The sequence below is a fragment of the Mustela lutreola genome, chromosome 7 (assembly GCF_030435805.1).
Source record: "Mustela lutreola isolate mMusLut2 chromosome 7, mMusLut2.pri, whole genome shotgun sequence".
In the NCBI taxonomy this organism is placed as follows: Eukaryota; Metazoa; Chordata; class Mammalia; order Carnivora; family Mustelidae; genus Mustela; species Mustela lutreola.
The window spans coordinates 152,875,265-152,898,545 of record NC_081296.1 but is presented as its reverse complement, the minus strand read 5'-3'; the positions used below and the strand labels follow the sequence as shown (position 1 = coordinate 152,898,545).

At 41.3% G+C, this 23,281-nt stretch overlaps 1 gene segment (V, D, J or C); it reads left to right on the top strand.

Annotated features, from left to right (window-relative positions):
• Nucleotides 1-3,754: 3,754 nt before the first annotated feature.
• Nucleotides 3,755-4,269, top strand: LOC131835180 (immunoglobulin heavy variable 7-4-1-like). The segment is given in 2 exon segments: nt 3,755-3,867; nt 3,953-4,269. Coding segments are annotated over 2 exon segments (384 nt in total).
• The last annotated feature ends 19,012 nt before the right edge of the window (nt 4,270-23,281 follow it).

The following is a 23,281-nucleotide window of genomic DNA, read 5'->3' as shown; positions in this document are numbered from 1 at the left end:
CTGATTTCCCCCAGAGAAACAGGCAGGATGACCTGGAGGATGACAACCAGAGACAAAAACCCATCGCAGTACTGCTGGGTCCTGTTCTGGAGTCTATGAGAGCAGCTTTGGGGGATGCATCTGAAATATGTTTCTGGGCTTCCGCACAGGAAATCCACATGAATCATCAGATCTGGCTGGTACAGTGTGGATCCTTGCCCATCTGTTGCTATCCTTCAATTATCCCACAGAGAGTCACCATGTCCTCTCTCTGCCCCATTGTAACTTCTCCCTCAACCTGTCCTGGCCCCTGAGCCCCATGGGGCTGGAGTCCTGTCACTCTTTCCTGACCCCCATCAGGTGCCAGTTGTAGAATGAGGCTCAATAACGAATGTCTACCATGATGACAGAACCCTAAAGTGGGGCTAACCTGGGAACTCTGGCCCAAATTATGATTCAGAAGAACAATAATGAATCAACCACTGATGAGACAACATTGACCTTTCCTCTCATGTCCCTGCTTTTGACTCATTTTGAGCTGGATTCCATATAGAATTCAAAAATAACTTCTGATTTTCTAGGTCTCTTTGCTTTTTCTTGTTGTTATTATTATAGAAGATCCCTATCATAGGGGGATAAATTGTGGGTATAGACAGGTGTTTGTAGTTTATGGTTGGTCTTTCTATTCCTGACCTGAGACTCTTGATGTCATCCTCACAAGAAATCTCAGGTTACACCTCACTGAGTTGACACAGGAAGGCCTAAGGGGAGGGGAGAGGAGGGCGTACTTCCCTGACCCCACGCAAAATCTAGAATGAACTGGATGTTGGCATATAACTTCCTCCAGTTCTTGAATTATCTGGCAAGTTTCTTAAGAGGATCTTTCCCCACCTCGGAAGCACAGCAAATGTTCATCCTTTCATTCCTGGGGGAATGAGGTGGGGCTTCTAGACTGAAAACACAAACTTGTAGGAAACCCTAAGGTTGTCACCAATTCCACAGGAGCTTCAACTCAGACATCTCCACACTAAACCTTCGTCAATTCACCATCTGCCTTTCAATTTTCCTATTTTCTTGTGGGTCCTATAGATATTTCTCTACTTTCCTGTGGGTCCTGTGGATATATCTGCAGGTGGCTTTTGCCTTAGTAAGTTGTGATTCCTTGCATATGCCCATTTGTAAACTCAATTTTTGGGTCACAGTTTTCCCTGAAATATGATCTGAATATATGTGTCCCCTGCAAATTCGAGTGTTCTAATGTAATGTCCAATGAGATGGCAAAGAAGTAAGGGCTCTGGGAGAATATTTGGTTAAGAATGGAATCAGAGCTGTTATGAACCTACAGGATCCTCAAAACCTTTCATTTACCATATGAAGACACAGTTTAAAGACATGCCCAATGATCCCGATGGAGGCACTCACTACACAATGAATATGCCAATACCTTGATCTCGCACTTGGAAGGCTCCACAAATGTGAGAAATTTATTTCTAAGCTGCCTGGTTTATGCTCTCTGTTATACCATCCTGAGAAGTGTGGAGCTGCTCTAACAAGGACCTAAATCATGGAAGCTGTTTGGATCTGAATAATGGGTAAGGGCTAGCAGGCTTCTGTGATGTGTGCAGAAGCAGCCTACATTGCCAGGAAGGGGTCATAAAGGGAGATTCATGGGAGATGCCAGAAGGAAAGAAGAGACCTACAATGAAAGCCCCAATCCTCCTAGAGAGTATCTAAATGCTTAAGGACTTTATGTGGTAAGACATAAATATTATGGGCCACTCTGATGTTGTCATAGACAAGATGAGGAATGTGCCTTTGGGAAACAGAGGGGAGGTGACCTATGTTGTAGACTGGTAGAGAGCATGCATGCATTGAGATTGAAAGGAAGAATTAGGGAGAGGTGCAACTTGGTAACAGGCTGAGGGAATTTCTGAGCAAAGGCTTAAAGCATCAGAAGCCTTCTCTGGAATTCTTATGATAAAGTGTGGTATGAACAAATGATATGAAGACATAATCATTAATCAGTATGAAGCAGAACTGAAAATTTTGGAAAATCCTCAGGCTGTTCCTACTGGAAGGAAGGAGAGATCTTGTTCCAGAGAAATCAGGAAGGATGTGGAAATACTTGATGAGGGGGTGGTTATGGGTTGACCATCTCAGCATCACCCTGGAGCTCCTCGTCAAGACCCTGAGAACAATATGAGCCTCTAAAGAGAAGCCTGTACCTACTCTCCACAACATTTTGTAGATCAATAGGACTGACCCCCTCCCAGCACAGGCTGAACAAGGTGGCCTGGATGTGCTGCATGACTTGACATTGAACTTGCATCTTTCATAACTCTGATGGAGTTTCCACTTCATTTCCACAGTTTATACACTACCCAGCAGTGGTATTAGTCACAGCCACCAGATCAGACAAAGATATCCTATCACAACATCTCTGGTGGGTCTGAGTAGAGCTGGTGACTTTCAGTTGTTCAGCTTATTGGCAAACTACAGACGTCCAGGCTTTGACAGGTCTGACCAGAAACCAGATTCCTCATGTCACACATGAATAATAGGGATTTGGTTTGTTGTTACATATTTAGTACTTGTTACTTTGCTTCTCCAAATGAAAAGGTTTTTCATTTTAATTTAAATTCACTTAGTTAACACATAGTGTATCATTAGTTTTGGAGTAAAGTTCAGTTACTCTTCGGTTGCATATAAGACCCAGTGCTCATTACATCACATATCCTGCTCAATGTCCATCACCCACTTACCCCAGACACCAGCCCCTCCCCTCTAGCAACCCTTCGTTTGTTTCCTAGATTTAAGAGTTTCTCATGGTTTGTCTCGTTCTCTGATTTCGTCTTATTTTATTTTTCCCTCCCTTCCCCCATGATCGTGTTTTGTTTCTTAAGTTCCGCATATGAGTGAAATTGTATGATAATTTTCCCTCCCTGGTCGACTTATTTCACTCTCGCATAACAGTTTCTAGTTCCACCAATGTCTTTGCAAATTTTTTTATGGAGAAGTACAATCCATTGTATATCCATGTATATCTTCTTTATCCATGAAAATAATGATACAGGGTAGGATGGAACCTTGTTCATGGCTTCCAAGGAAATGGTTTAGTCATTTACCATTAAATGAGACATCTTTCATTCATTAAATCATTTTTAGTTTGATGATCATGACTTTGTATCTTAAATAGGGAGATGACTTCTTGATGTTAACATTTGAACACATTACGATTAGAAGAGACTCTGTAGGAATGTGTGATTTTTACACACGTGGTTATATTAGGTTTACTAGCATTTCATTACAATATGTGCATTTGAGTCTATCAGACACATCATCCCAGTGACCTGCCTCAGGTTCAGGTGTTTGTCTACCCAGACCCAACGTCTCCACCTGAGAAGGTAGGTGCACAGGGCATCACAGACACTGGTCCACAGGGACTGACACATCAGGTTTGCCATCCCTGGTCCCCTGGTTCCAGATCAGCACTCATTTCTGCTCCTAAGGAAATTGCCTTACCCGGTAGCCTCCACAGCTCTGTACTCGGGCTCATTCTCAGTGGAAAGAGCCCTGGTAACACAGAGTTGGGGATGTGGCAAGGGTGTATATCCTCAAAGAGATGCTCAGATGTGGGACCTTAGCATCCCAGGAATGTGTTTCGCCTCTGATGTGTCTTCTCTCTGAAAGAACCATTTCCTGATATGAAATATTCTGCTTTGTGAATATGCAAATGAGCCAAGGTATACTCTCTTAAATATACACATGTTTGGGTCCTGAGAACATCACCCAACAGCTGCACACAATCCTTTGTAGATACCATGAGAGCACAGCACCTCACCATGGACTGGAGCTGGAGAATCCTCTTCCTGGTGGTGTTGGCTACAGGCAAGGGATTCCCCCAGTCCTTTGGCAGAGGAGGGGAACAGGGCCAGTCAGCATGACTTCATCGCCTCCTCTTCCCTCTCCACAGGTGTCCACTCCCAGGTGCAGCTGGTGCAGTCTGAGGCTGAGGTGAGGAAGCCCGGGGAATCCGTGAAGGTCTCCTGCAAGGCATCTGGGTACACCTTCACCAGCTATGCAATGAACTGGGTGCGACAGGCACCAGGAAAGAGCCTGCAGTACATGGGATGGATCAACACAAACACTGGGAAACCAACATATGCCCAGGGCTTCTCTGGTCGATTTGTTTTCTCCATGGACACCTCTGTCAGCACAGCCTATCTACAGATCAACAGCCTGAACTCTGAGGACACGGCCGTGTATTACTGTGCAAGAGACACGATGTGAGAACCCACTTCCTGCCTGTGTCAGAAACCTGCAGAAGGCTCATCTGTGCTGGACTGAGGAGGTGACAGTGACAACAAAGATAAAGACACTCTATGACCGAGGGCCAGGCACTTCTTTTTTATTTTTTATTGTTATGTTATTTTAGTCACCATACAGCACGTCATTAGTTTTTGATGTAGTGTTCCAAGACTCATTGTTTGCATATAACACCCAGGGATCCATGCAGCATGTGCCCTCCTTAATACCCATCCCAGGCTAACCCAACCCCCACCATCCTCCTCTCTAAAACCCTCACTTTATTTCTCAGTATCCGTAGTCTCTCGTGGTTCATCTCACCCTCTGATTCCCACAACTTCATCTTCCCCTCCTTCTTCTAATGTCCTCCATGATATTCCTTATCTTCTACAAATAAGGGAAACCTATGATAATGGTTTTTTCACCCAGTATAATTTCCTCCAGTCCCATCCATGCTGATACAAAAGTGGGTATTCATCCTTTGTGATGGAGGAGTAATATTCTGTTGTAGATATGAACTGCATCTTCCTTATCCATTCCTCTGTTGAAGGGCATTTCAACTGTTTCCACAGTTTGGCAATTGTGGACATTGCTGCTATGAACACTGGGGTACCCATGTGGCCCTTCTTTTCACTAATTTCTTTCTTTGGGGTAAATACCCAGTAGTGCAATTGCTGGGTCATACAATAATTCTGATTTCATCTTTTTTAGGACCTCCAACTTTTTTCCAATGTGCGTGTATCAACTTGCATTCCCCAACAGTGTAAGAGGCTTCTCCTTGCTCCACAACTCTCCAACATTTGTTGTTTCTTGGCTTCTCTCTTTTTTTTTTTTTTAATTTTATTTCATTGTTTCCAGTGCTCCAAGATTCATTGTATATGCATTGTTACTTGTGCCATTCTAACTCGTGTAAGGTAGTATCTCAGTGTGGTTTTCTTGTTGCTGTTGTTACTGGTATGTATTTTATTTTTTTTTTAATTTCTTTTCAGTGTAACAGAAATCATTGTTTATGCACCACACCCAGGGCTCCATGCCATATGTACCCTCCATAATCTCCAATGCCTGTCTTCCCCAACCACCCACACCACACCCCTTCAAAACCCTCAGATTGTTTTTCAGAGTCCATAGTCTCTTATGGTTCATCTCCCCTTCCAATTTTGATTTGAATTTCCCTGAAGGCGAATGATGATGAACACTTTTTCATGTGCCTCTTGGTTATTTGTATGTCTCCTTTGAAGAAGTGTCTGTTCATGTCTTCTGCCCATTTTTTGACGTGGTTATCTGGTGTTTTTTTTTTTTTTTTTTTTTTTTTTTTTTTTTTTTTTTTTAGTGTTGAGTTTGAGTTCTTTCTACATCTTGGATATTAGCCCTTTGTCTAATATCTGCAAATATCTTCTCCCATTGTGCGTTGTCTCTTTGTTTTGTTGACTGTTTCCTTTGCTGTGCAGAAGCTTTTGATCTTGATGAAGTCACAAAACATCATTTTTGCTTTTGTCCTCTTTGCCTTTGGAGACATGTCTTGAAAGAATTAGCTTGGCCAATGTCGGAGTGGTTACTGCCTATGTTCTCCTGTAGGATTTGGATGATTCCTATCTTATATTGAGGTCTTTCATCCATCTTGAGTTTATATTTGTGTATGGTGTAAGTAAATGGTTGAATTCCATTCTTCTGTATATAGGTAATTTCCCCACCACCAATTATTGAAGAGACTGTCTTTTTTCCATTGGATATTTTTTCCTGCTTTGTCAATTACTTGATCATAGAGTTGAGGGTTCATGTCTGGACTGTCTACTGTGTTCCATTGGTCTAAGTGTCTCTTTTTGTACAGTACCATACTTCTTTTTTTTTTTTTTAGTTTCTTTTCAGTGTACTAGAATTCACTCTTTATGTACCACACCCAGTGTTCCATGCATTATGTGCACTCCATAATACCCACTACCATGCTCATTCAATGTCCCACCCCTGCCCCTTCAAAACCCTCAGGTTGCTGTCTTGGTGATCAGTACTCTGTAATATAGTTTGAAATCAGGCAACGTGATGACCCCAGCTTTGTTATCCTTTTTCAACATTTCCTTATTGATTCAGGATCTTTTCTGGTTCTGTGCAAATTTTAGGATTCTTTATTCCAGCATTTGATCAGGATGGCATTGAATGTATAGGTTGCTCTTGGCAACATAGAAATATTAGCAATACTTATTCTTCCAAACCATGAACATAAAATGTTTTTCCATCTTTTTGAGTCTTTTTCCATTTATTTCATAAGTGTTCTGTAGTTCCTGGAGTATAGATCCTTTACCTCTTTGGATAGGTGTATTCCAAGACATCTTATTATTTTCGTGCTATTGTAAATGGAGTCAATTCTCTATTTTCTCTTTCCACAGGTTCACTGTTAGTGTATACAAAAACAACTGATTTCTGTGCATAGGTTTTGTGTCCTGCCATGTTACTGAATTGCTGTATGAGTTCTAGTTGTTGGAGGGTGGAATCTTTTGGGTTTTCCACTTAAAGTGCCATGTCATCTGTGAAGAGAGAATTTGACTCCTTCTTTGCCCATTTGAATACCTTTTATTTCTTTTTGTTTTCTGATTGCTGTTACTAGAACTTCTAGCACTATGCTAAACAATAGTGGCTAAAGGGGGCAACCTTGTCATGTTCCTGATCTTAAAGGAATGATATTTGCTGTGGGTTTTTCATAGATGGAATTTATGAAATTGAGGAATGTTCCCTCTATCCCACACTCTGAAGAGTTTTAATCAGGAAAAGATGCTGTATTTTACTGAATGCTATTTCTGCATCAATTGAGAAGACCATGTTGTTCTTCTCTCTTCTCTTATTAATTTGTTCTATCACACTGACTGGTTTGCAAATGTTGAAAGGACCTGTAAGCCCAGGGAAAATCCCACTTGGTCATGATGGATAATAATTTTAATGTACTAATATGCAATTATTTAGGATCTACATGACAATTTTGGCACCCATATTTATCAGGGATATTGGTCTGAAATTTTCCTAATTGATGGGGTCTTTGCCTAGTTTGGGGTCAAGGTAATCCTGGCCTCATAGAATAAGTACAGAAGTTTTCCATCTGTTTCGACTTTTTGAAAAAGGTTCAGGAGAATAGGTATTATTTCTTCTTTGAGTATTTGGTAGAATTCCACACAGCGACCAGCACATCCTGGACTCCTGGTCTTGGGAGGTTTGTGATCATTGCTCCAATCTCGTTACTGGTTGTTGGTCTATTCAGGTTGTCAATATCTTCCTGTTTCAGTCTTGGAAGTGTATAGGTTTCCAGGAATGCATCCATTTCTTCTAGGTTGCTTAACATATTGACATATAGCAGTTGATAATAATTTCTGATGATTGTTTCTATTTCCTTGGTGTTAGTCATGATATCTCCACTTTCATTCGTAATTTAATAATTTACTAATTTAATTTACATAACTTAATACTTTAATAATTTAATAATTGCAGTCCTTTCTCTTTACTTTTGGATAATTCTGGCCTGTGGCTTATTTATCTTACTAATTCTTTCAAAGAACCAGCTTCTAGTTTTGTTGATGTGATCTACTGTATTTCTGCTTTCTATTTCACTGATCTCTGCTCTGATCTTAATTGTTACCCTTCTAATGAATAGGTTAGGCTTAATTAGCTTTGTTTCTGTTCTTCCTGGGCTGCTTCCCCAGCTGCAGCAAGAGGGCGCACACCTCCAGCTGCCAGTCAGCCTGGGAAGGAGGTTGCTCCATGAGGAAGGCAAGACCATTTCCTCTGCACTCTCTCCCAGCGTGCCAGCTACCTCGCAGTCCACTTTCAGGATACTTCCTATTCTCTCAAATGTTTGAATAATTACTCTCACACCTGATAAACACCTTTTCTCAGGAGACAGGATGGCGGAGAAATAAGAGATGCTGTTCCAACCGGTCCCCTAAAGTGAGCTGATTATCTACCAAAGAACTCTGATCACCCATGTAATCAGCCTGAGATTAGAATTATACACTTCTGGATCTCTATGGGGGCAGAAGAGGCCAGTGGACAGGTAAAGTGGAGGGGGAACATCGGATTGATATTGGAAGATAAATAAGAGGGAGAGGGAGACACCAAAAGTGACCCATTGGAAAGTAATACCCCAATATGAGAGAGCCCTGTGATTGGGAACCAGCATTATCTTGGAGTCTGGTTGAAAGCACTCAAAAAGAGCAAAAGATCTTAAGGGGAATTTGGTTGAATCAGGTGGTTAGGGACAGGGGTTTAGGACCATGAACCCAGGACCACTACCCCTGGTGCTGAGCCAGAGAGAGTGCAGCAGAGAACCAGGCCTTGGTCCCTGAACTGCCAACATGCATGAGAGCATCTGGATGGCGGCTCACATGAGAGAGTCTTGTGTGGATGCCAGCTGGAGCTCTCTAGAACCACCGCTTTTTGTACTCTGCATGCACACTCTGCGAATGGGGTCTGAGTCATGCTCCACACCCTCCCTGAGAGAGATCCTAGCCAGTGCTCTCTAGGACCAGGAGAGTCTGAACACTCCCAGCCTGGGAGAGCATGTAAATCTGTGGGCTATCTCTACTTGGGACTTCTCTGGAGGTCTGGACCTGCACAGCCATGGCAGAGGCAGCCAGTGGAAGCCAGCTCTCTGGACTAGTATTTCTCATGGCTTTGGGTAAAAGCGGGTGTTCTTCTGACCACTGAGACCTTGGCTGGGATGTGTTCTTCCATTAGCAGGGGGGTAATTTATGTGCTCTGGAACACCCAGAGAGGAACAGACTGAGGCTTCTCTCTGAGGCAGAGGTCTTGGTGCAATTTGTTTTCCTCTAGACCTCCAAAGAAATGCCAAAATCCACAAAGGGAGAAAAAAAAAAACTCCAGAGAAGAAAAGCCAGAAAAGCCAGTTTCCTCAGAGCCCAACCTTGAGAGGGGACAGAAGGACTCAGCTATAGCAAGACTTCCTGAAAGGACACACAGCAGGCCCCTCCCACAGAAAGCCAGCCAAAAAAAACACAAGAGAACAACCACCACTACTTCCTAGATACAACTTTAATTTTTTTTTTATTTCTTTTGAGCGTAACAGTATTCATTGTTTTTGCACCACACCCAGTGCTCCATGCAATCCATGCCCTCTATAATACCCACCACTTGGTTCACCCAACTTCCAGCCCCCCACCCCTTCAAAACCCTCAGATTGTTTTTCAGAGCCCATAGTCTCTCATGATTCACCTCCCCTTCCAATTTCCCCCAACTCCCTTCTCTCTATTTCCCCCTGTCCTCCATGCTATTTGTTATGCTCCACAAATAAGTGAAACCATATGAAAATTGACTCTCTCTGATTGACTTATTTCACTCAGCCAGTCCCATCCATGTTGCTACAAAAGTTGGGTATTCATCCTTTCTGATGGAGGCATAATACTCTGTAGTGTATATGGACCACATCTTCCTTATCCATTCCTCTGTTAAGAACTCCTCAGGGGAGACAAGGGGCAGGGAAGTAGAAGGAGGCACCCTTTCAACCTGTACCCTAAAGTGAGCTGATCACCTTCCAAAGTACTCCGATCACCCACGAAATTAGCCTGAGATCAGAATTATACACGTCTGGAACTCTACTGGAGCAGAAGACACCAGTGTGCAGGTAAAGCGGAGTGGAAAAGTCGGACTGATAACAGAAGATAAACAAAAAGGGGAGGGAGCCCCCAGAGGCGACTCTTTGGAAAGTAATGTCCCAATATGAGAGTGCCCTGCCCCTGGGGACCAGCATTAACTTGGGAGTCTGGTAGAAAGCACTCAAATAGAGCAAAGGACCTGGGGGGGGGGGGGGATTGCCAGAATAGGGGTGTTAGGGTCAGGGCATAAGTCCCCAGACCCAGGACAGCCACCCCTGGCTCAGAGCCAGAGAGAGTGCAGCAGAGAAACCAGGTCATGGTCCCTGAACCACCAGCATGCCTGAGAGTGTGTGTCCCTTGGCTCCCATGAGGGGCTGTGAGCCTAGCCAGCCAACAGAAGCACAGCCTTTTTGTAGTCCCCACACAAGTTCCCTGCTGTGCCATCAGAGTCCTAGTCATGCCCTGCACCCTCCCCTGAGAGAGGTGCACAAAAATGCCAGCCAGGTGCTCTCAGACCAGAAAGGCCAGGCACTCCCAGCCTGGGCCAGTGGGAAAATCTCAGTGTGTGATCTCTGCTCTGAACTTCTCTGGCAGTCTGGGCTGCCCAGACAGACCCTGCTGCCTTGGTTTGGGGTATAAGCAAAAAATCCTGAGTCACCAGGGACCACTACTGGGAACCTGCTCTACCAGCAGCCAAGGGGGGATTTATTTCAGCTCTGCAGCCAGACAGAGGCTTCTCTCTGAGAGGGAAGTCAGGGTGATGTTTGCTTTCCTCTAAACCTATAAAATCCATCAAAAGCATTCCAGGCAAGAGAGAAAAACAAAAGCAAACAATTACAAAAACCTCCAGAGAACAAAAGTCTGAAAAAAACAGTTTCCTCAGAGCCCACCCCCTTGAGGGGGGCTGGAGGACTTAACTCAGAAAACATCATTGACTGAAGACCCACCTGGCAGGCCCCTCCTCGAGAAAACCAATCAGGAAAGGAAAAAAGAAAAAAAGACTACAAGAGAACCACCACCGCTACTTCATAGGACACTTTTTATTATTAATTCGATCCCACTATTCTGGCTCATTTTTTTATATAGTTAATTTTTATTATTATATAGATAATGTTTTAAACTATTTACAGTCACAGTGAGATGTCCAGCACATCAAATTCCATAATAACCTTCTAACCTGAACTTTTTGAAACATATACCTGTGATTTCCTTTTGCATTTCTATTTTTTACATTTCTTTTTTTTTTAATTTTAGTTTAGTTTAGTCCAGTTTATTCCTTTCTTAAATTTTTTTAATTAAATTAATTTTCAGAAAAACAGTATTCATTATTTTTTCACCACACCCAGTGCTTCATGCAATCTGTGCCCTCTATAATACCCACCACCTGGTACCCTGACCTCCCACTCCCCACCCCTTCAAAACCCTCAGATTGTTTTTCAGAGTCCATAGTCTCACATGATTCACTTCCCCTTCCAATTTCCCCCAACTCCATTCTCCTCTCTAACACCTCTTGTCCTCCATGATATTTGTCATGCTCCACAAATAAGTGAAATCATATGATACTTGACTCTCTCTGCTTGACTTATTTCACTCAGCATAATCTCTTCAAGTCCAGTCCATGTTGCTACAAAAGTTGGGTATTCGTCCTTTCTGATGGAGGCATAATACTCCATAGTGTATATGGACCACATCTTCCTTATCCATTCGTCCATTGAAGGGCATCTTGGTTTTTCCAGTTTGGCGACTATGGCCATTGCTGCTATAAACAATGGGGTACAGATGGCCCTTCTTTTCATAACATCTGTATCTTTGGGGTAAATACCAAAAATTTGTATGGAATCAGAAGACACCACAAATCGCTAAGGAAATGTTGAAAAACAAAAATAAAATGGGAGGCATCGCGTTACCTGATTTCAAGCTTTATTACAATGCTGTGATCACCAAGATAGCATGGTACTGGCATAAAAACAGACACATAGACCAGTGGAACAGAGTAGAGAGCCCAGATATGGACCCTCAACTCTATGGTCAGTTAATCTTCGACAAAACAGGAAAAAATATACAGTGGAAAAAAGACAAGTCTCTTCAATAAATGGTGCAGGGAAAACTGGACAGCTATAACTAGAAGAATGAAACTCGACCATTCTCTTACACCATCCACAAAGATAAACTCAAAATGGATAAAAGACCTCAATGTGGGACAAGAATCCATCAGAATCCTAGAGGAGAACATAGGCAGTAATCTCTTCGATATCAGCCACAGCAACTTCTTTCAAGATATGTCTCCAAAGGCAAAGGAAACAAAAGCAAAAATAAACTTCTGGGACTTCATCAAAATCAAAAGCTTCTGCACAGCAAAGGAAACAGTCAAAAAAAAAAAAAAAAACAAAGAGGCAACCAACAGAATGGGAGAAGATATTTGCAAATGATAGTACAGACAAAAGCTTGATATCCAGGATCTATAATGAACTCCTCAAACTCAACACACACGAAACAGGCAAACATATCAAAAAATGGGCAGAAGATATGAACAGACACTTCTCCCATCAAGACATACAAATGGCTATCAGACACATGCAAAAATGTTCATCATCACTAGCCCTCAGGGAGATTCAAATTAAAACCACATTGAGATATCACCTCACACCAGTTAGAATGGCCAAAATTAACAAGACAACAAACAACATGTGTTGGAGGGGATGTGGAGAAAGGGAAACCCTCTTACACTGTTGGTGGGAATGCAAGTTGATGCAGCCTCTTTGGAGAACAGTGTGAAGATTCCTCAAGAAATTAAAAATAGAACTTCTCTATGACCCTGAAATTGCACTCCTTTTTTTAATTTTTATTTTCTAATATTCATATACAGTTAAACTTCAAGGTAATCCCCTTTCGCAGATCAATGTCACCCCTATAGGTAAACCAATTCCTAATTCCCCCTTATCTTAGGAAAGTTGAGTCCTTTAACAAAGATATCAAGATACATCCAGGAAGAATCAAAACAACCTTCCTCACCCACACTGAGAATTTACAACCACTCTCCCATATTTTTCTTCTACCAGTATTTCTGTGGTTTTGTGTTTGTCCTGATAGTATATAAATCTTACTCTCGGGGTTCTTTATCACGCGGTTCTTCCTTTATTTGCATATATATATATATGCAAATTATATTTTTTTTCTTGTCATATACATTTATCAGTCTTTTTGTTTGTCTGTGTATGTTTCTATACTTCATAAATCTTACCTAGGGCCCATTTGGGCTGAACCTTCTCTTTTATCTCACCTTTCATTCCTGTCTCTCACCCTCTCACTTTTTTTCTTTTCCTTTTCTTTTTCCTCTCATTTGGGTGGGGAACCCTGATTGCTCAGAAGCATTACAGGGTGCACCTTGAGTGTACCACAGTTGATACACCCAGCTACACCCGTTCAGCCATCTCTCACCAAAATGACTAGGAGGAGGAATGCCCAACAGAAGAAAAATACAGAGGATGGACGTCCTGCGACAGAGCTAATGGCTATCAACATAGACAATATGTCGGAAAGAGAATTCAGGCTAACAATTATCCAAGCAATAGCTAGGTTGGAGAAAGCCATGGGTGACCCTACAGAATTGATTAGGGCTGAACTGAAAACGTCCAGAGATCATGTTTTCAATATTAGGGAAGAGCTGAAAACTACCAGGTATGAGCTTCACAATTCTCTCAATGAGTTCCAATCTAATCTAAATTGTCTCAATGCTAGAATAACCGAGACAGAAGATCGAATTAGTGATCTGGAAGACAAACAGATAGAGAGAAAGGATCCGGAGGAAGCGTGGAACAAATAGCTTAGAAGCCACGAAAACAGAATCAGGGAAATGAATGATGCCATGAAATATTCCAACATCAGAATTATTGGAATCCCTGAAGGGGAGGAGAAAGAAAGAAGTCTAGAAGATAGAGTGGAACAAGTTCTTCATGAATATTTTTCCAGATCTTGTGAATGGAACCAGCGTTCATGTACTAGAGACCGAAAGTTTTCCCCCCAAGATTACAGATTCTCGAAAGTCCTCAAGACACCTAATAATAAGAATGAAGAATTATAATTGTAGGCAGAACCTCTTGAAAGCAGCTATGACAAAGAAGATCCTTACGTACAGAGGAAAGCCCAACAGAATAATGTCAGACCTGTCCACAGAGACCTGGCAAGCCAGAAAGGGCTGGCAAGATATATTCAGGGCACTGAATGAGAAGAACATGCAGCCAAGAATACTTTATCCAGCAAGAGGGACATTCAAAATGGATGGAGAGATAAAGAGTTTCCAAGACCTGCAAGGCTTAAAAGACTAGGCAACCACCAAGCCGATACTGCAGGAAATATTAAGGGGGCTTCTTTAAAGGAGGAAAAAGCCCAAGAATAGCATTGAACAGAAATATAGAGACAATCTACAGAAAGAAAGACTTCAAAGGTAATTCAATGTCAATAAAAATGTAACTATCAATAATCAATCTCAATGTGAATGGCCTAAATGCGCCCATAAAATGGCACAGGGTTGAAGACTGGATAAAACGACAGGACCCATCCACATGTTGTCTACAAGAGATGCATTTTAAACCTAAAGATACACCCAGACTGAAAGTGAAGGGATGGAGAAGCATCTTTCATGCCAATGGGCCTCAAAAGAAGGCCAGGTAGCGATTCTCATATCAGATAAATTAGATTTTAAACTAAAGACTGTAGTCAGAGATACAGAATGACACTACATCTTTCTTAAAGGGACTATCTACCAAGATGATCTAACAATTGTAAATATCTATGCCCCCAATATGGGAGCAGCCAATTACATAAGAAAACTGTTAATCACGATAAAGAGTCATATGTATATGAATACATCAATAGTAGGAGATCTTAACACGCCTCTCTCAGAAGTAGACAGATCATCGAAGCAGAAAATCAATAAAGAAACAAGAGCATTGAATGACACATTGGACCAGATGTACCTCATATATATAGACAGAACATTCCACCCGACAATAACAGAATACTCATTCTTCTCAAGTGCACATGGAACTTTCTCCAGAATAGACCACATACTGGGTCACAAATCAGGACTCAACTGATACCAAAAGACTGAGATTATTCCCTGCACATTCTCAGATCACAATGCTTTGAAACTGGAGCTCAACCACAAGGAAAAGTTCTGAAGGAACTCAAACACCTGGGAGCTAAAGACCACCTTGCTTAAGAATGTTTGGATCAGGGCGGGGTGGTGGGGGGAGGGGGCAAGATGGCAGGGAAGGAGGAGGAAGAGCCTTTTCAACTTGTACCCCAAAGTGAGCTGATAACCTACCAAAGTACTCCAATTACCCATGAAATCAGCCTGAGATCAGAATTATACACGTCTGATCTCTACAGAGGGAGAAGACGCCAGTGGGCAGGTAAAGTGGAGTGGGAATGGAGGACTGATATCAGAAGATAAACAAAAAGGGGGAGGGAGCCACCAGAGGTGACCCGTTGGAAAGAAATACCCCAATACGAGCACCCTGCGTCTGGGGACCAGCATTAACTTGGAGACTGGTTGAAAGCACTCCAAAAGATCTCAGGGTTGGGGGGAATTTGGGGAATCCTGATGGCTAGGGACAGGGGATTAAGTCCCGGGTCCCAGGACAGCCTTCCCTGGCACTGAGGCAGAGAGAGTGCAGAGGAGAAACCAGCTCTTGTTCCCTAAGCCCCTAAGCTGCCAGCACCCCAAGAATGCACGGGGTCCGTTTCCTGGAACTCGAGAGCCCTGCTATAGAGCCTGAGATACTCCCCTGAGAGAGGTATGAAGGCCCAACTGGTGCCCTCTGATACGCGCCATTGTTTCAGAGCCTGCACCAAACTCTCCCCCCAGAGAGGTGCACAAAGGCCCAGCCCTGTGCTCTTGGTCCTGCACCCCATTCTCAGAGCCTGAGACCCGTGCACGAACCTCAGCCTCGCCTGAAATTGGTGCGTGCAAGCCGGGAGCTCTTAGACCCAGAAAGACCAGGCACTCCCAGCCCGGGCCAGCGGGAAAATCTCAGTGTGCAATTGCTGCTTGGAAACTTTCTGACAGTCTGGAGCTGCCCAGACAGCCACCTCTGCCTTGGCTTTGGTACTAGCAAAAGATCCTACGTCCCCGGGGACCGCTACTTGGAACCTGCTCTGCCAGCAGCCAAGGAGGAATTTATTTAGGCTCTGCACCAGAATGAGGCTTCTCTCTGAGAGGGAGATCAGGGTGCAGTTTGTTTTACTCTAAAACTACAAAAACCATCAAGAGCTGTCAAAGTGAGAAAAAAAAAAAGTGAACAAACATAAAAACCGCTAGAGAACAAAAGCCTGAAAAAAAAAAAAAAACAGTTTCCTCAGAGCCCACCCCCATGAGGGGGGTCAGAGGACTTAAGTCAGGGAACATTATTGACTGAAAACCCAAGAGGCAGGCCCCTCCCCCAGAAAACAAACCAAGAAAGAAAAAAAAGAGGAAAAAAAAAGGACTATAAGAAAACAACCACTACTTCATAGGAAAACTTTTATTTTTCATTTATTCCCACTACTCTGGTTCATTTTTTTATAGGTAATTTTTTTAACCTAATAACCATCACAGCAAGCTGTCCAGTACATCAAATTTCATAATAACCTTCTAACTTGAACTTTTTGATACATACACCTATGTTTTTCTTTTGCATTTCTATTTTTTGAATTCCTTCTTTTTTTTTTATAATTTTAGTTTAGTTTAGTCTAGTTTATTCCTTTTTAATTTTATCTTCTAATATTCATATAGAGATAAACTTCAAAATAATCCCCTTTCCCCAAAAAATACTAACCCTATAGGTAAACTAATTTCTTTAAATTTTTTATTTTTTATAAACATATATTTTTATCCCCAGGGGTACAGATCTGTGAATCGCCAGGTTTACACACTTCACAGCACTCACCAAAGCACATACCCTTCCCAATGTCCATAATCCCTCCCCCTTCTCCCAAACCCCCTCCCCCCAGCAACCCTCAGTTTGTTTTGTGAGATTAAGAGTCACTTATGGTTTGTCTCCCTCCTAATCCCATCTTGTTTCATTGATTCTTCTCCTACCCACTTAAGTCCCCATGTTTCATCACCACTTCCTCATATCAGGGAGATCATATGATAGTTGTCTTTCGCTGCTTGACTTATTTCACTAAGCATGATACGCTCTAGTTGCATCCATGTTGTCCCAAATGGCAAGATTTCATTTCTTTTGACGGCTGCATAGTATTCCAATGTGTATATATACCACACCTTCTTCATCCATTCATCTGTTGATGGACATCTAAGTTCTTTCCATAGTTTGCCTATTGTGGACATTGCTGCTATAAACATTCGGGTGCACGTGCCCCTTTGGATCACTACGTTTGTATCTTTAGGGTAAATACCCAGTAGTGCAATTGCTGGGTCATAGGGCAGTTCTATCTTCAACATTTTGAGGAACCTCCATGCTGTTTTCCAGAGTGGCTGCACCAGCTTGCATTCCCACCAACAGTGTAGGAGGGTTCCCCTTTCTCCACATCCTCGCCAGCATCCGTCATTTCCTAACTTGTTGATTTTAGCCATTGTGACTGGTGTGAGGTGGCATCTCATTGTGGTTTTGATTTGTATTTCCCTAATGCCCAGTGATATGGAGCACTTTTTCATGTGTCTGTTGGCCATCTGGATGTCTTCTTTGCAGAAATGTCTGTTCATGTCCTCTGCCCATTTCTTGATTGGATTATTTGTTCTTTGGGTGTTGAGTTTGCTAAGTTCTTTATAGATTCTGGACACTAGTCCTTTATCTGATATGTCGTTTGCAAATATCTTCTCCCATTCTGTCAGTTGTCTTTTGATTTTGTTAACTGTTTCCTTTGCTGTGCAATTCTTTTGATCTTGATGAAATCCCAATAGTTCATTTTTGCCCTTGCTTCCCTTGCCTTTGGCAATGTTCCTAGGAAGATGTTGCTGCGGCTGAGGTCAAAGAGGTTGCTGCCTGTGTTCTCCTCAAGGATTTTGATGGATTCCTTTCTAACATTGAGGTCCTTCATCCATTTTGAGTCTATTTTTGTGTGTGGTGTAAGGAAATGGTCCAATTTCATTTTTCTGCATGTGGCTGTCCAATTTTCCCAACACCATTTATTGAAGAGGCTGTCTTTTTTCCATTGCACATTCTTTCCTGCTTTGTCGAAGAGGAGTTGACCATAGAGTTGAGGGTCTATTTCTGGGCTCTCTATTCTGTTCCATTGATCTATGTGTCTGTTTTTGTGCCAGTACCATGCTGTCTTGATGATGACAGCTTTGTAATAGAGCTTGAAGTCCGGAATTGTGATGCCACCAACTTTGGCTTTCTTTTTCAATATCCCTCCCTTTGGCTATTCGAGGTCTTTTCTGGTTCGATAAAAATTTTAGAATTATTTGTTCCATTTCTTTGAAAAAGATGGATGGTACTTTGATAGGAATTTCATTAAATGTGTAGATTGCTTTAGGTAGCACAGACATTTTCACAATATTTATTCTTCCAATCCAGGAGCATGGAACATTTTTCCATTTCTTTGTGTCTTCCTCAATTTCTTTCATGAGTACTTTATAGTTTTCTGAGTATAGATTCTGTGTCTCTTTGGTTAGGTTTATTCCTAGGTATCTTATGGTTTTGGGTGCAATTGTAAATGGGGTTGACTCCTTAATTTCTCTTTCTTCAGTCTTTTTGTTGGTGTAGAGAAATGCAACTGATTTCTGTGCATTGATTTTATATCCTGACACTTTACTGAATTCCTGTATAAGTTCTAGCAGTTTTGGAGTGGAGTCTTTTGGGTTTTCCACATATAGTATCATATCATCTGCGAAGAGTGATAATTTGACTTCTTCTTTGCCGATTTGGATGCCTTTAATTTCCTTTCATTGTCTGGTTGCTGAGGCTAGGACCTCTAGTACTATGTTGAATAGCATTGGTAATAATGGACATCCCTGCCGTGTTCCTGACCTTAGCGGAAAAGCTTTCAGTTTTTCTCCATTGAGAATGATATTTGTGGTGGGTTTTTCATAGATGGCTTTGAGGATATTGAGGTATGTGCCCTCTATCCCTACACTTTGAAGAGTTTTGATCAGGAAGGGATGCTGTACTTTGTCAAATGATTTTCAGCATCTATTGAGAGTATCATATGGTTCTTGTTCTTTCTTTTATTGATCTGTTGTATCACATTGACTGATTTGCGGGTGTTGAACCAACCTTGCAGCCATGGAATAAATCCCACTTGTTCGTGGTGAATAATCCTTTTAATATAATGTTGAATCCAATTGGCTGGTATTTTGGTGAGAATTTTCGAATCTGTGTTCATCAAGGATTGTGGTCTATAGCTCTCTTTTTTGATGGGATCCTTGTCCGGTTTTGGGATCAAGGTGATGCTGGCCTCATAAAATGAGTTTGGAAGTTTTCCTTCCTTTTCTATTTTTTGGAACAGTCTCAGGAGAATAGGAATTAGTTCTTCTTTAAGTGTTTCGTAGAATTCCCCTGGAAGCCGTCTGGCCCAGGGCTTTTGTTTGTTTGGAGATTTGTAATGACTGTTTCAATTTCCGTATTGGTTATGGGTCTGTTCAGGCTTTCTATTTCTTCCTGGTTCAGTTGTGGTAGTTTATATGTTTCTATGAATGCATCCATTTCTTCCAGATTGTCAAATTTGTTGGCGTAGAGTTGATCATAGTATGTTCTTATAATAGTTTGTATTTCTTTGGTGTTAGTTGTGATCTCTCCTCTTTCATTCATGATTTTATTTATTTGGGTCCTTTCTCTTTTCTTTTTGATAAGTCTGGCTGGGGTTTATCAATCTTATTAATTCTTTCAAAGAACCAGCTCCTAGTTCCGTTGATTTTTTCTATTGTTTTCTTAGTTTCTATTTCGTTGATTTCTGCTCTAATCTTTATGATTTTTCTTCTCCTGCTGGGTTTAGGGTTTCTTTCTTCTTTCTCCAGCTCCTTTAGGTGTAGGGTTAGGTTGTGTACCTGAGACCTTTCTTGTTTCTTGAGAAAGGCTTGTACTGCTATATATTTTCCTCTCAGGACTGCCTCTGTTGTGTCCCACAGATTTTGAACCGTTGTATTTTCATTATCATTTGTTTCCATGATTTTCTTCAATTCTTTTTTAATTTCCTAGTTGACCCATTTATTCTTTAAAAGGATGCTGTTTAGTCTCCATGTATTTGGGTTCTTTCCAAACTTACTCCTGTGGTTGAGTTCTAGCTTTAGAGCATTGTGGTCTGAAAATATGCAGGGAATGATCCCAATCTTTTGATACCAGTTGAGTCCTGATTTAGGACTGAGGATGTGATCTATTCTGGAGAATGTTCCATGTGCACTAGAGAAGAATGTGTATTCTGTTGCTTTGGGATGAAATGTTCTGAATATATCTGTGATGTCCATCTGGTCCAGTGTGTCATTTAAGGCCTTTATTTCCTTGCTGATCTTTTGCTTGGATGATCTGTCCATTTCAGTGAGGGGAGTGTTAAAGTCCCCTACTATTATTGTATTATTGTTGATGTGTTTCTTTGATTTTGTTATTAATTGGTTTATATAGTTGGCTGAGCCCATGCTAGGGGCATAGATATTTAAAATTGTTAGATCTTCTTGTTGGACAGACCCTTTGAGTATGATATAGTGTCCTTCCTCATCTCTTATTATAGTCTTTGGCTTAAAATCTAATTGATCTGTTATAAGGATTGACACTCCTGCTTTCTTCTGATGTCCATTAGCATGGTAAATTCTTTTCCACCCCCTCACTTTAAATCTGGAGGTGTCTTCGGGCTTAAAATGAGTTTCTTGGAGGCAACATATAGATCGTTTTTTTTTTTTTTAATCCATTCTGATACCCTGTGTCTTTTGATTGGGACATTCAGCCCATTAACTTTAAGGGTAACTATTGAGAGATATGAATTTAGTGCCATTGTATTGCCTGTAAGGTGACTGTTACTGTATATTGTCTCTGTTCCTTACTGATCTACCACTTGTAGGCTCTCTCTTTGCTTAGAGGACCACTTTCAACATTTCCTGTAGAGCTGGTTTGGTTTTTGCAAATTCTTTCAGTTTTTGTTTGTCCTGGAAGCTTTTAATCTCTCCTTCTATTTTCAATGATAGCCTAGCTGGATATAGTATTCTGGGCTGCATGTTTTTCTCTTTTAGTGCTCTGAAAATATCATGCCAGCTCTTTCTGGCCTGCCAGGTCTCTGTGGATAAGTCAGCTGCCAATCTAATATTTTTACCATTGTATGTTACAGACTTCTTTTCCGGGGCTGCTTTCAAGATTTTCTCTTTGTCACTGAGACTTGTAACTTTTACTATAAGAGGACAGGATGTGGGCCTATTCTTATTGATTTTGAGGTGCGTTCTCTGAACCTCCTGAATTTTGATGCTCGTTCCCTTTGCCATATTGGGAAAATTCTCCCCAATAATTCTCTCCAGTATTCCTTCTTCTCTCCTCTCTTTCTTCTTCTTCTGGAATCCGAATTATTCTAATGTTGTTTTGTCTTATGGTGTCACTTATCTCTCAAATTCTCCCCTTGTGGTCCAGTAGCTGTTTGTCCCTCCTTTGCTCAGCTTCTTTATTCTCTGTCATTTGGTCTTCTATATCACTTATTCTTTCTTCTTCCTCATTTATCCTAGCAGTGAGAGCCTCCATTTTTTATTGCACCTCATTTATAGCTTTTTTTATTTCAACTTGGTTAGATTTTAGTTCTTTTATTTCTCCAGAAAGGGCTTTTTTTTTTAATTTTTTATTTTTTATAAACATATATTTTTATCCCCAGGGGTACAGGTCTATGAATCACCAGGTTTACACACTTCACAGCACTCACCAAAGCACATACCCTCCCCAATGTCCATAATCCCACCCCCTTCTCCCTAACCCCATCCCCCCAGCAACCCTCAGTTTGTTTTGTGAGATTAAGAGTCACTTATGGTTTGTCTCCCTCCCAATCCCATCTTGTTTCATTTATTCCTCTCCTACCCACTTAAGCCCCCATGTTGCATTACCACTTCCTCATATCAGGGAGATCATATGATAGTTGTCTTTCTCTGCTTGACTCACTTCGCTAAGCATGATACGCTCTAGTTCCATCCATGTTGTCGCAAATGGCAAGATTTCATTTCTTTTGATGGCTGCATAGTATTCCATTGTGTATATATACCACATCTTCTTGATCCATTCATCTGTTGATGGACATCTAGGTTCTTTCCATAGTTTGGCTATTGTAGACATTGCTGCTATAAACATTCGGGTGCATGTGCCCCTTTGGATCACTACATTTGTATCTTTAGGGTAAATACCCAATAGTGCAATTGCTGGGTCATAGGGCAGTTCTATCTTCAACATTTTGAGGAACCTCCATGCTGTTTTCCAGAGTGGTTGCACCAGCTTGCATTCCCACCAACAGTGTAGGAGGGTTCCCCTTTCTCCGCATCCTCGCCAGCATTTGTCATTTCCTGACTTGTTGATTTTAGCCATTCTGACTGGTGTGAGGTGATATCTCATTGTGGTTTTGATTTGTATTTCCCTGATGCCGAGTGATATGGAGCACTTTTTCATGTGTCTGTTGGCCATCTGGATGTCTTCTTTGCAGAGATGTCTGTTCATGTCCTCTGCCCATTTCTTGATTGGATTATTTATTCTTTGGGTGTTGAGTTTGCTAAGTTCTTTATAGATTCTGGACACTAGTCCTTTATCTGATATGTCATTTGCAAATATCTTGTCCCACAGAAAGGGCTTTTATATCTCCTGAGAAGGTTTCTCTAATATCTTCCATACCTTTTTCGAGCCTGGCTAGAAACTTGAGAATTGTCATTCTGAACTCTAGATCTGACATATTACCAATGTCTGTATTGATTAGGCTCCTAGCCTTCGGTACTGCCTCTTGTTGTTGTTGTTTTTTTTTTTTTTTTTTTTTTTTTTGGTGGTGAATTTTTCCGCCTTGTCATTTTTTCCAGGTAAGAGTATATGAAGGAGCAAGTAAAATACTAAAAGGGTGGCCACAACCCCAGGAAAATATGCTTTAACCAAATCAGAAGAGATCCCAAATCGTGAGGGGGCAGAAAGGGGATAAAAAGAGGTTCAAAAAGAAAGAAAAAAAATACAAGAAAATAATTTTTAAAAAAAGAAAATGAATAAAGAAAAATATAAAAAAGAAAAAATATATATATTAGATAAACTAGTTAAAAAACGTTAGAAAAGAAAAGGGTAAAAGTCAAATAAGAAGTTTAGCAGAAGAAGAGAAAAAAAATGAAAAAGAAAAAAATTAAATTAACTGCAAGACTAAAAAAATCACAGGGAGAAAGCCATGAGTTCCATGCTTTGCTTTCTCCTCCTCTGGAATTCTGCTGCTATCCTTGCTATTGAAACCGCACTCCTCGGTAGGTGAACTTGGTATTG